This window comes from Larus michahellis, chromosome 4 (assembly GCF_964199755.1).
Source record: "Larus michahellis chromosome 4, bLarMic1.1, whole genome shotgun sequence".
Classification (NCBI taxonomy): Eukaryota; Metazoa; Chordata; class Aves; order Charadriiformes; family Laridae; genus Larus; species Larus michahellis.
Window position 1 is genome coordinate 21,890,822 of NC_133899.1, and position 12,620 is coordinate 21,903,441.

General features: G+C 53.4%; 2 protein-coding genes across 2 annotated transcripts in view; both read left to right on the forward strand.

Moving 5' to 3' along the window:
- Positions 1-1,820: 1,820 nt before the first annotated feature.
- Positions 1,821-3,153, forward strand: AGRP (agouti related neuropeptide). Its single transcript, XM_074586886.1, has 3 exons — positions 1,821-1,998; positions 2,246-2,343; positions 2,962-3,153. The coding sequence occupies exons 1-3, from the start codon at positions 1,824-1,826 to the stop codon at positions 3,151-3,153; spliced, it is 465 nt and encodes a 154-aa protein (XP_074442987.1). The 5' UTR covers positions 1,821-1,823.
- A 1,021-nt stretch (positions 3,154-4,174) lies between these two features.
- Positions 4,175-12,620, forward strand: part of ATP6V0D1 (ATPase H+ transporting V0 subunit d1) — a 37,237-nt gene continuing 28,791 nt past the window's right edge. Inside the window, exon 1 of the mRNA XM_074583328.1 lies at positions 4,175-4,406. Coding sequence (XP_074439429.1) covers positions 4,277-4,406 — 130 coding nt within the window. The 5' untranslated portion in view covers positions 4,175-4,276. The remainder of the gene's footprint in view (positions 4,407-12,620) is intronic.

Below are 12,620 nucleotides of genomic sequence, written 5' to 3' on the forward strand. Positions count from 1 at the left end.
AAGCCCACCTACCTGGTAGTTAGCAGAGTCATGTGGCCGCGGCACTTAATTAATAAAAAGCCGATATAAATTCCAGTGAGCATGTGGGGAGGAGGACATCAAGGCAGAGAGCGGCAGCGGTGCTCCCGGCGAGCTCGGTGGAGCAGCGAGCGGCAAAGCCCCCTCTCCGCTTGGAGAGGTCAGTGCTGGCGAGGGGAAGGGTTTGGGGGTGTTTGGGGTGTGACGCCTGTGGCCGTGGGGCTCCCCACGGCCTGGAGGGGTCTCTCCCGGCAAAGAGCTGGGTGGTTTTGCGGGGATGGGGAGGTGAGGAGTGGCCAGCAGAGCTCGGGGCTGCAGGAGCTGGGGCTGGAGCTTTCATGGGACTCAGCTGCCGTCAGCGAGTGGGGTCCCCTCCTTGGCTCCCTGCAAGGCCCCCAAAGCCCACAGCCTGATCCTGCATCCAGTCTTCCCAGCTTGCCCAGTCCTTCCCAGGGTGGTCTTCCTTCTTGCCGAGCCCCCTCCAGCCCAGCCTCACCCTCTTCTCAGCATTCTCCACCTTCACCTTCCTCCCTCCCGCTGCAATCCCGCATGAGCAGGGAGGGGGAAGTAAATCCTGCACTGGGGGCAGGTGAAAAACACTGAGCTGGTCCAACCAGGGGGACATCTCCTGATGACGGTGCCCATGTCCCAGGCAGAGGGGGCTTTGCATCCCAACGCTTCCCACACGGAAGCCACGCAGCCAAGCGTCAGTGGGTTTTTCAGGTCACTGGGTGGCACAGAGGGGCTGGAGCCCCCTGTGAGGGTCTTGGCAGTGACATCCAGCCCATCGCTGCAGTCCTTAAGCAACGTCACAGATGTGCCTGCTCTCTCCACCAGCCTCCGCGTTACAAGTTATCTTCTCAAGGCCCCTCGTTTGTTTATTGTGCCCAGACCTTGGGGTTTGGTTGCAAAATGAGTTGTAGCAAAGCAGTTTGTCATTTCCCAGGGAGTTTTGGGGAGATTTCTGCTCCAGCTGCGATGCGCAGGCAGTCTGTTGTGTTTCCACCATGTAATGTGGCTCCCGCCCATCCCCTGCCGTGCTGCGAGGCTGGGGGCAGGAGGAGAAAGTGGGCTTGGGAGAGGGAGGTGATACAGAGGAGCTGGACAAGGAGCCAGGAGGTGCTGGGCCATGAGTTGTGCTGCCGTAGAAAAATGGCAGGGGATGGAGCTGCTGGTGGGCTGCCTCTGCCGTGGCACTTGGGGACCTCGTGAGACCCCAGTGTTGGCTGTTGTCTGCAAGGGTGTCCTGCTCGCACACCCAAGCCCAGATGCAGACCAGGAGGTAAATATTAGCTTCTGGTCTTTAAAACTAGTGGTGTTTCTGTGAGGGCTAGTGCCCAGCAGGAGCCGTGTCAGATGTTCTGGCCCCATCCCGTGCACGTGCAGGCAGTGAGTGCATGGCCCCGCCATGGGCTGGGGGCTGCTGAAGGCCGTGAGTGGGGCAGGGAGACCCTGAACAGATCAACCGTTTGGTTGATCAACAGATGAACCCAAAACAAACCAACTCTCAGTCCACCCTCTGCTGCCGGGCCCTCTCCGTGGTGAGATGAAGACTGTGCCTGCAGGTGGGGTGTCCATGGCACCAGCGTTAGCTTTGGAAGGTCCACATGAAGCTCACGGGCATGTGGTGGCCCAAGAAAGGCTCTCAAGTCCAAGACAGCAATCAGCCCGGCGTGGTGGCTGTGCTCACCGAGGTGTTGCTCAGGGGGTGACGGTGGTGGGGTGGAGGTGGGGACCAGTCCAGGTGACCAACAGGTAAGCTGATGCTGGCCGGGACCCCTCTGCCCAGGTTGCCACCCAGGACCATGCTGAACGTGCTGCTGCTATGCTGCGGGCTGCTGCAGGGCATCCAGGCCATCCTTGCCGCCGACCTCAGCCGCGGCCACCTGCAGAAGGGGACCGGTGGGCTGGAGGGGGCCGACAGAGCCCGTTACTCCAGCCTGCTCCGGAAAGTCAAGGAGGTGTCTGCCGAGCCAGACGGTGAGTCCTGGGGTCCCCCCATGTCCTCCCACTGCCCTCCACCAGCCACTCGCCGGCATGCCCAGTGTCCCAACGTAGAAACGGGGACCCCACGCCCGGGGTCAGATGCAAGGCATCCTTCCTGCTTCTCCTTTCACTGGCTGGTGAGGGCAGCCTGGCAGCCCATGGGGAGCAGGGGGCTTTTTGGGAGGGACACATATGACTGTGGGGACTATCAGCAGCCTCCTTGTATGTCTGTGTCTTGCAGGAACTCTCCCCAGGCTGGGGTTTGAGCAGATGGCCCTGGAGGTCCAAGAAGCTGATGGTGACCTCATGCAGAGGGGCGGCGGCATGCTGGAACCGCAGGTAACGCTCCCCAAGCTTTCCCACAGACACCCCAAAGAGTGGGGCGGCCTCAGGCCACAGCAGCCTTCTCCATGCCACAGGGCCAGGGGTGGGTTGGAGCCCAATGTGTCACTTTCCAGGGCAGGGAATATCTGCTTGACACCTGCTGAGGAGGACTGGGACAGGCTGAGGCTGCCCAGAGCTCCAAGGGGCTCCAGCGCTCAAGGAGGGTGGTCCAAGCCCGTACTCCTGCGATGCGTTTAATTAACGCCAAGTGTAATTCAGGAAGCCTCCGCAGAGCAGGAGCTTGCTGGGCAGTGCCGTTTCTTGCCTGGCTCAGACCCCAGTGCCACTGTTCAGGCACCCTTCAACTAAGTTTGGGGCTGCGCTTCAAAATAAATGCATGCATCTTCAGATGTGGTGGAAAAGGTAGTGGTGCCCACAGAGAGGCACTCAGTGGTGATTTTCAACAGCCCCGGCCCGGAGCTGAGCAGGACAGAGCTTTCCGCTGCTGGCAGCAGCGGGTTTCCTTCAGCAGCCACTCCTGGCTCGCTCCCACACAGTTCTTTATTGCTGGCGTGGTGGTTCCACCACCAACCCTCCTCCTCCTCCTCCTCCTTCTCCTCCTCTCTCTGGCAGGCATCGTCCACAGAAGTGCAGGCTGCGGGCCGAGAAGAGCGTTCCCCCCGCCGCTGTGTCCGCCTCCTGGAGTCCTGCCTGGGCCACCAGGTCCCCTGCTGCGACCCCTGTGCCACCTGCTACTGCCGCTTCTTCAACGCCTTCTGCTACTGCAGGAAAATTGGCACCAGCTTCCCCTGTGGCAAGAACTAGCCCCCATGCCGGGGGGCTGCCTGCTCCCTGCCCATGCGTGCCGCTGCGTCCTCCTCCACCGCCGCTCTAATAAACCAGTCATTAGCAAAAGCCGTCGCCGAGTGGGAACGGTTCAATGCATCTGCTTGGGATCTTGGGGCAGAGGGTGGGCACTGTGTCCGCACAGCCAAGAGTCCAGGGGCACCTCCATGTCCAACAAAATGAGGGTTTATTTTTCCACAGCAAGGCCCTTCCTGGCCAAATGAGGGGTTTCTTAGCGGGAGGGTGACCCTTAGTGACGTTTTGGCTGCGCTGGGAACTTTTGCTTGTGTTCTCCTCCTGCCAGTATCACTCATGGTGGCCCAGAGTGATTTACACCCAGTGGGCACCTGCGAGCTGTCAACCCCAAGGAATCGGTGCCCAAGGGTGTACTGCAGGATGAACACAATCTTTATCAATGATCTGGACGAGGAGATTGAGTGCACCCTCAGGCAGTTTGCAGATGACACCAAGTTGGGTGGGAGTGTCGACCTGCTTGAGGGCAGGAAGGCTCTGCAGAGGGGTCTGGGCAGGCTGGATCCATGGGCCGAGGCCAGTGGTGTGAGGGTCAACAAGGGCAAGTGCCGGGTCCTGCACTTGGGTCACACCAACCCCATGGACGTGACAGGCTGGGGGCAGAGTGGCTGGAGAGATGCCTGGTGGAGAAGGACCTGGGGGTGTTGGTGGGCAGCCGGCTGAACGTGAGCCAGCAGTGTGCCCAGGTGGCCAAGGTGGCCAAGAGCACCCTGGCCTGTATCAGGAATAGACCAGCAGGACTGGGGCAGTGATGGTCCCCCTGTGCTCGGCACTGGTGAGGCCCCACCTCGAGGGCTGTGTCCAGTTTTGGGCCTCTCACCACAGGAAAGACATTGAGATGCCGGAGCGTGTCCAGAGAAGGGCAACAGAGCTGGTGAGGGGTCGGGTGCACAAACACCCACCCGCCGCCATCCCGCTGCCGGCCGCCATGTCCTCAGGCCCTTCCCGCCCTTCGCACAGCCTGCCGGGAAGGGGGGCGGGGCCACGCCGCGCGGCGACGGCTCTGTCGTCACGTGACGGCGGGGGGGTGGGGTCACGTGAGGCCCGTTCGCTCCGTCGGCCGGCCGCCATGTCGTCTTTCCCGGAGCTGTATTTTAACGTGGATAACGGGTACCTGGAAGGGCTGGTGCGAGGTTTTAAGGCCGGGGTGTTGCGGCAAGGCGACTACGTGAACCTGGTGCAGTGTGAGAGCTTGGAGGGTGAGTGGCGGCGGGGTTCTGAGGCGGGCGGGACCCCCCCTCACACTGAGGGGAAGGCCCAGCCGGTGAGCTGAGGGGGAAGGCCGGGGGGGAGGCGAGGGGCTGGGTGGCAGTGGGGAAAAGAACCCGTAGCAGCATTTTTGAGGTGCTGTCCCCTTGGTCCTCTCCCCCTCTGCCTCGGCTGCTCAGCTGACTCGGTTTCCTGGCCGTGTGATTTCAACAGCTGACATGGCAGTTTGAGGAAGTTCGAGCTCCCAGGGCTTTCTTGAGGTGGCCGTACAGCCGTGGTGCGTGTCCGGCAGTTGTTGGGAGCCTGGTGGGTTTGTCAGGCTTTGCTGATGAGTCTTTATCTATGCTTTTCAATTCCAGACAGTGCAGGAAACCTTTTTAAGGACACAATTAAGATTATCAGGGTGATCTCTCAGTAATCTCAAATTAGTCCCAAAATGCTTATAACCTAAGAGTGAAAAACTCTGAATGTTCTGATAAGAATGCAGAGTAACATCTTGTTTAGCTGAACATTGTCTTGACAAGTACTTGGTGTCTCAGGCCTGAAGTAGTTGTGCAATTGAAGAGTTCTCGCATACTTCTACATGTTTGGGGTTTTTTCCCTTTTTGCATCCTTCTTAGTCCTAGCGACACACTTATTTTGTGAAGGGTGGAGGTGTCTTTGTCAGATTCTTGTGTTTGCCTGCAATATGCTGTATGCTTACTCAGGGAAGTGGTGGAGTTGCCGTCCCTGGAGGTATTTAAAAGATGTGTAGATGTGGTGCAGTGGCAGAGGTGGCAGTGTTGAATTCATGGTTGGAGTCAATCTTAAAGGTCTTTTTCAACCTAAATGATTCTATGGTTGGGTCGTCTAGGAAAGTACCTGCTTCTGCTGAAGGATTGCTAGTGGAAAAATTACAGTGTAGATCTAAGAAAACTCACTGGTGAATTGCCCTTCACCTGTAATCTTGAGTTCTCTTTCAAGGCTAATTCTGATTTCCAGCCATTGCCTCTTCTAGATCAGTATGTACAAACCTGGAGGGCTGTCAAGGTTTTGCTCTGTGATACTTGTTACATGTGGTCAACTCATCATCTTAATTAATCAGTGCTAAACTGTTTCTCTGTATCAGTGACCAGCTTATCAGTTTTCACTCCTTGGTGTACAGAACCTGGATCACAAATCACAAAGACCACAACCAGGTCTCTATTGAAATAGGCAAGAAACATATTTATCCAGAGACGTCCGTTGCTTTGGTCAATGGACCTATAATTACTGGATCAGTCTTTCTTCTGAAAATACTAGTTAAGCATCAGCTTTATCTTGATGATTGTTGCTGGGTGATTGAAATTAATATTGACTATCTAGAGGGATACTTGGCCAGCTGAACCCTGGATGTAAGTCACCCGGAGCTGCTCACGCAACCGTTAACAACAGGATGGGAACAGAGTGCCATGATGTGCCTCAGTCTCTACCTTAAAAATACCTGGGATGTTTTTACTTAGGACAGACTTTCCAAGCAGACTTTTCTGCAGCTCTCTGCTTGCAGCAGTCTCTGATGTTCCTGCTGTGGAGCCTGGGGCCTGAAAGAGGGTGGTGGCAGGTACTCCTGCTCTTTTGCTAGTCAGAATTCTCAGCATGCCCTAAACTATCACCTTCCTTGCAGATAACTTGCTATTTGGAGTCTTTCTATATTTATAGCTTCTCTTTCTTTCCTCCACTACTTGCCTTCTGAACCAAGTTGTGTAAACGTAGCTCACCCTTGGAGCAGTGTTTTCTGCATATGGAATGACTCAGTTTGGAGTTCCCGTATGTTTGTCTTGGTATTGTTACTGTCCTGTCCCTGACAGCTCTCTGGTGGCAGTGACTGCTGCTGTACTCCTTGTCAAGCTTCATTCAGAGCCTGAAGGCTGTTCCGAGTTCACTGCCAATCCTGTTCCTGCTCCACTTGGCTTTCTGTACCTCTGTCTAGTGTGCTCTTGTAGGAGGATTTTCCTTCAAAGGAATGTTGTTCTTGATCACTTATATGGGTCTGTGGTCAGACCAGTTCTTTCCTTTGTCTCTTTAGATCAGATTTTCCCGTTTCAGTATGTGTTTCCTGTGCTCCACAGACTTTTAACATGCATTATTTCTTTCCCAGCTGCACTAAATCCAGGCAGTGGCTAGCTTATTAGCAGCCAAAATAAGTACTTAAGCATAAAATACTCATACATTCTTCTCTACTGTTCCTGTTTTGTCTTTGCTGTTGCCCCTTGCATGTGAGTCTGTCTCTGCAGTTAGTCCCAGTCTTGAAGCAGATGATCACCTTGGCCGTGGAGAAATCCTGGAGGACCAAGGCTGTTTTGGGGCTGGCCCTGGGAATTGGGTATCTGGCTGGTGACTGCTGTTGATGTTGCTTGGAGGACAGTGTGCTTCCAGGTCTGAAATGCTGCTCCCTTTTGTGTGCTAGGATCAGTCTGGAAGTACAGAGGAATTGACTTCTCTGCTGCAGGACTTGGGCTGAGAGCTTAGTGCTGCCGGAAGGAGGAGATCTTGCTTTTCTGTGTGATTCTCTGTCGTCTCTGCTTGTCTGATCTGATCGCAGAGTAAGCTGACTTGAGCTCTTGCTTCTTGATGAGTCAGAAATAGAAAGCCAAATAGGCTCTCTGTGATCAGGCAGGCTCCTGAGCTGGCTTTAAGAAGGGCTGGAAAACATGACTAGCATTAAGGAGAGGGTGTGAGAGCTGTTTTGGCTTAAGCTTTCTCTTGAAACCCTCATCAATAATATGTTTAATCCCTTCTTTCAGCTCCCAAAGTCCTGGTGCTTTGGTTGGTTCTCAGCCAGAGGTCCTTGTGTGCTGTACACCTGTGCTGGGTATTGCTCGGAACCTGCTTGGCTCTCTGTTGTAGCCAATTCCTGCTTCTGACGCCAGGTGTCAGTGAAGGACTTGGAGCTGCTTTCCTCCACTTCAGTGGTGTGAGCAGGGATCTGTTCTTGGGTGGAATCTGTCCTTGATAACCAAACTTCTGAGTCACCCAGATTTGTACTGTCGAAAGGATGGTGAGCCATCTCCAGGTCCTCAAAGCCATGGTAGCCTGTTGGAGGTCTGTTTTCATCTCTGGAGAATAAAAAGCTGTTGATGCAGTTGGGCAGCGGTGCTACTTTTAAGAAGTCGAGTTCAGTCAGAGTTCAGCGGGTAGTCAGCAGGCTTTACTGTTAGTCTGCAATGCTTCATACTGCAAAAAGTGTATGGAGCCTAGGAAGCACACAAAAGCATCTTCTTTAGTAACAGGAATTTCTTTACCTTCAAGTCAGTGTTTGTGAGCCTCCTATTGCTAGTGTTCCTCTTGCTTCCACAGGAACAATACAGGAAGCTGATTTCTTTCTGACCTGCCACTGTGATTGGTATGGTGAAATCCAGCAGCAGGACATGTCATCTTCTAGCTGGGTATTGAGGCTATGAAATGGCCAGCTGAGAAGAGGCAGGTGGTTGGCTCAAGTTTTTTAGTGTGGCCCTCTGTTGGGAGAGGCATTCCAGAGGCTGTGTGTTTCCACCACCACCTCTCTGTGGGTGCTGGTGCTTCTGTCCATGCAATCAGCTCAGCTGGGGACTTGCCTGTGTTATGGAAATAATGGTATGCACTTGGAGGGATGGGATCTGCCCTGTCTTCTGTTTAAGCCATATGTGGAACTAGTCTCATGCTTTCTCAGGGGTCTCTCGTGTTTTATTTGTGCATCTCAGCCTGCAGTTCATCGGTCTGCTGTGGACTTGTCCCATGAAAACTCTTGGTTTTTCAGTCCTCATAACCCCAAGGTAGTGGTGTCGTGTCACGTCAGCCTGGGGAAGAGCGCAGTAACCACCTGAGCTCCAAAGATGTATTTGGGAGGTGAAAGGTGGCTAGGAGAAGAAAATACATGTGATTCTTTTAGAAAGATAGGATTTCCAAGACTGCGGTTCTCTCTCATCTCCTCAGTTTGGTCCACAGACCTCCATTTCTAGGACGTGTGTGAACCAACAGTGAAATCAGAGAGCTTGAAGCAAGTAGGTCCCATTTGTCCTAGACTTGCTGGCTCCATGCCAGCTGCAGGGCAGGGTGGTCTGCCTGAATGGTACTCTCGCATGTGCCAGAGCCTCGTTTTCTGTCAAATTAATCTGTAGCAATACATAGCGAGCACCAAACTCCTGATATAGGGCTGGGTGGTGTGGCATAAACCATGACTGGGCAGGTTGGTTGTTTTTGAGTCTTGAAGAGTATTTCCAGCATTGGTCTGCTGGCTGCCTCGCTGCCCAGAAGGGGAGTGCTGCTTTCGGTTAACTCAGGAGTGGCTTGCTAAAGGCTTGCTGTCCTAAATGTCTCTTCATTGTAAAGACATCCATTTCTCTTCCCTGTTTCTCCGTGCAGAGGAGAGGTGATGAAATGTATTGAAGTCCACTGAGCACGCGGTTGAGCCACTGTGGGGTGAGGTGCGACTGTTTTCCCCTTGTCTGACCACAGGATGGCTAGATGTACCCAGGCAAAGGCCTACCTGAGCAGAGCCGTGGGCTCTTGCCTCCAACAAATGGATGTTGGGGAGCATGTCCTCTGCGCACCAGGCTTCTGCTGAGAGTAGCGTGTGCTTTTGTTTTCATAGTCTCAAGGATCTTTTTTCTTCCCTGGAGGCTGCCTTTGCTTTATGATGTTACGTATTGAGTGTTCACCACACCTCTTTTTGCTGAATGGGAGGGGCTGTGCTACCGTTCTCTCTTCCATTTTATCACAGTGGTCCTGGAATTTGGGCCCCAAAAGGCTGGAGCTGGGTATCTCTTCCAGCTTAACCACGTGGGCAGCGTGTCCTCTCTTGTATAGAAAAGTTATATTCCTGCCAGAGCTACAGGCTACCTCCGAGAGTGCTTTTGGCACTTCAATCCATGGTGGAGCTCATGGTGTTCCCCTCGGTGTGGGGAGAATGGGATAGATTGTTTCCTATGCAGCTCCTCTGCTACACAACCAAGCAGGGAGAGGCCACTTGATGGTCCTGAAGTGTGGCCATGCCTAGATCCATCTTGAACTCTAAGAATGGTTCAGTCTGAATCCTGAATTCAGTGGGTATAGAAGCCAAGCCACGATGTGGTAGAATCATAGAATGGTTAGAGTTGGAAGGGACCTTAAAGATCATCTAGTTCCAACCCTCCTGCCCTGGGCAGGGACACCTCCCACCAGCCCAGGTTGCGCCAAGCCCCGTCCAGCCTGGCCTTGAACCCCTCCAGGGATGGGGCAGCCACAGCTTCTCTGGGCAACCTGGGCCAGGGGCTCACCACCCTCAGAGTGAAAAATTTCTTCCTAATATCTGATCTAAATCTCTCTTTCATTTTAAAACTGTTCCCCCTCACCCTGTGGCTCCCCTCCCTGCTCCAGAGTCCCTCCCCAGCTTTCCTGGAGCCACTTCAGGGACTGGAAGGGGCTCTAAGGTCTTCCCGGAGCCTTCTCTTCTTTCAAAAGCACAACGATGATGCTGTCTATTTCCTGACATCTAGAAGCCCATTGTGAAAAGCTGACCCTTGCTTGCTGGGACTGTGCAGGAGGACTGGCCCTGTCCCCAAGAGCTTTCATCTGCCAGATGAGGGAGAACGTAAGATAATGGTGAGATCCAAGGAGGGTATAGACCATTCCTGTCCTGTGATTGCTGGCTGCTCGTGCAGCAGCAGAGCAGTAGCTGAAATGCTGTCCTGCTAATCTCAGGACTTTGTCCTGTGTCCTCCAGTGTAACCACTCGCTGTGGCTGGTTAATCACTTGTCCTGTTAAAACAAGGTCAAGGAAAACATTATTTATTGGAAGATGGCACTTCCATGGCCTGCTAAATCATGGTGGCAAACAAATACTGTGGTCTCTGGCTTCCTGCAGAGTTCAGCAGAGGCTCTTTGCTGTTTGTTCTGGCCTCCCTTACTGGGCAGAGACCTGTTTCATAGCTTCTCCTAGCTAAACTTCAAGCAGCAGCTGAGGTCAGCTTCTCAGCGCTGGTGGAGCTTCAGCCCTTGTTTGGGTCCTGCCCCTCGTTAGAAGATGATGGCGTCTGGATTTCCTGGCAAGTATTGCTGCTCGGCAGCCTGTCGGTGCTTTCATCTTGTTGTTTTTCCTCTGCTGTCAGCTCCTGCAGTGTGAGACTGCTTTCTGCCCTGTTTCTCTTGGTGTCTGAGCGGCTTGTTGCCTCTCCCTTAAACCACTGCACTAGGTGCTGGACTGATGTCCTGTTAGTGTACCAGACCTCTGAGGTTACAGTTGTGACTTAGTGCGGTCTGCTTTTGCGGGGGCGGGGGAAAGGGTACCTAGGGATGAAGCTTACTGGAAATGTGGGTAGACTAGGGGGGGTTACCTCACCTTTTGGAAGGATCAAGAGAGGGCTACCTGGTTGAGGTGCTCCAAAGGAAACCAGACCTGGCCATGCTGGCTTTGAAGCTCTGCGGGGGGTGAGTTCAACTCCAGGAAGGGCTGGGCTAGACACACAGGCTGCCGCTTGGTGCTGAGGACATCTTGGAGAGGTGAAGAGCTAGAGGTGAGGCAGTGGTGAGGAAAAGGGCCAAACACTTCTCTGTGTCCAGCTGTGGCCCAGAGAATTTGCTGCAAGGTAGCAGAGGAGAGGTGGCATGTCACTGCTGGTGGTCTGCACCCACAGAAACAGTCTTAAATTCTGCAGGGAATGAGGGGTCTCTGGGTGCTTTTTTGGTGAGATTTCAGAGAACGAGCTTCACGAGTGTCTGAGGCGGCTATAAACAGACAGGAGCAAGCTGAATGGTAATGACTGCAGTCTTCTGAAGGGAGATGTGGGCGATGTAGCTGATCCACAGACTGCTGTGTAATCCCACAGCTACTTTACTGCCTCAGGCCTGGGAGATGGCAAATGATATTTTAATTTTTATATATGCAGTGATGGCCCTGGGTGCTTTGGAGTGAGATGTCAGGGTTACAGCAGATAATTGTGTGAAAACATCGGTTCAGCTCGGAAGTTGCAAAAGCTGATTCCATGCCTGTGTGTGGGAAGACAAATCAGTCCTTGCCTAGAAGTGCTTGAGCCCTTAACTTGATTCAGAGCTCTGCGATGCAGTTACAGGAGGATGCTGAAGAGGGAAGGGGTGGAACCGTGAGCTGGTGGGACCATGGATCACTCTGTCTGAGTAGGACTTACAGGACAGGCTTTGAGGACTGACGGATATCTGAAAGACTGAGTAATGGCTCGATTTGACAAAGCAAACTGGCAGGAGAGGACAGTAGTTTTACTGTGGATCTGAAGTCCCTCAAGAAAATGTCATCTGAAATGTCAAGGTGTGGTGCTGGCACAGTGGTGTGTTGAGTTAAGCTTCAGCCAACTGCATCAAAACCAGAGGGCCCCATCCAAGAGCTGAAAGGATGTTGCTGTAAGTACATGTCACGGTAGTCTTGAGCACTATCCTACTTGAATACTCAGCAGAAAAAGGCTGTTGTTCTGACAAGCTGTTGTGTTCCTGCATGAGGCAGCTTTCTGGGAACTGTGACCTGGCCATAATTTACCAGCTTTTGCGGGGGCGGAGACAGCACAAAAGTGTTGTGGTAATTCAAGTGCTCCCTTGCCAAATGCTGGCTCAGTCTGTTTCTTCAAGTGTGTGAACCACTTGGAAAAATGCCGAAACAGGCAAACGTACCCCTCAAAAGCAATTGCTGGGTTGAGGCCGTGTGCTGCTATTAGTCAGCATCTGGAGGAGCTCATCGGGAGCGGCTGGGCTCTAGGTGCAGGTCTCTCTCCCTTTCTGCAGGCAGCTGGGGAAGAGGCATGGCGGAAGACTTGCAGCTGGCGTCTCGTCGACATGCAGCGTGTGAGATCTCTGGCAGCCGCCCCTGCCAAGGTGCTGCCGTCGCTGCCAGAGACCGAATCCAGTTCGGTCTGAACTTGTGTTAGGAAATAGGAACTTGAGCCTTTGGAGAGCTTGGGGCTTGCTCAGCAGTGGGTCCACTAGTTAGTCACCGTGCTACTGGGACAGCTCTTCTGGCAGGGGATTTGTGAAACCACGGGATTAGTCCATTCTTATCTGAGTAGCCTGACATGTGAATAGTCCTATTAAAAACTCCCAAAGCCCCTTGGCTGAGGCTTGGTGACTGGCCCAGCGGCTGGAGGAGGACAGGCTCGTGTAACGCACTGGTATGCCGTGGGATACATTGAGTCAGGGTTTATAAATCTGGTCCAATTTCTGGAAAATATGTTCTGTTCTGTCTGCTTGGATGCTAAGAGATTCAGAAG

Bases quoted from the DNA above. Each gene is read 5' to 3' on its own strand.
- AGRP (XM_074586886.1), top strand. From the start codon at position 1,824: ATGCTGAACGTGCTGCTGCTATGCTGCGGGCTGCTGCAGGGCATCCAG. The intron at 1,999-2,245 runs GTGAGTCCTGGG...TGTGTCTTGCAG, and splicing joins GGTGTCTGCCGAGCCAGACG to GAACTCTCCCCAGGCTGGGG. The intron at 2,344-2,961 runs GTAACGCTCCCC...TCTCTCTGGCAG, and splicing joins GCGGCATGCTGGAACCGCAG to GCATCGTCCACAGAAGTGCA.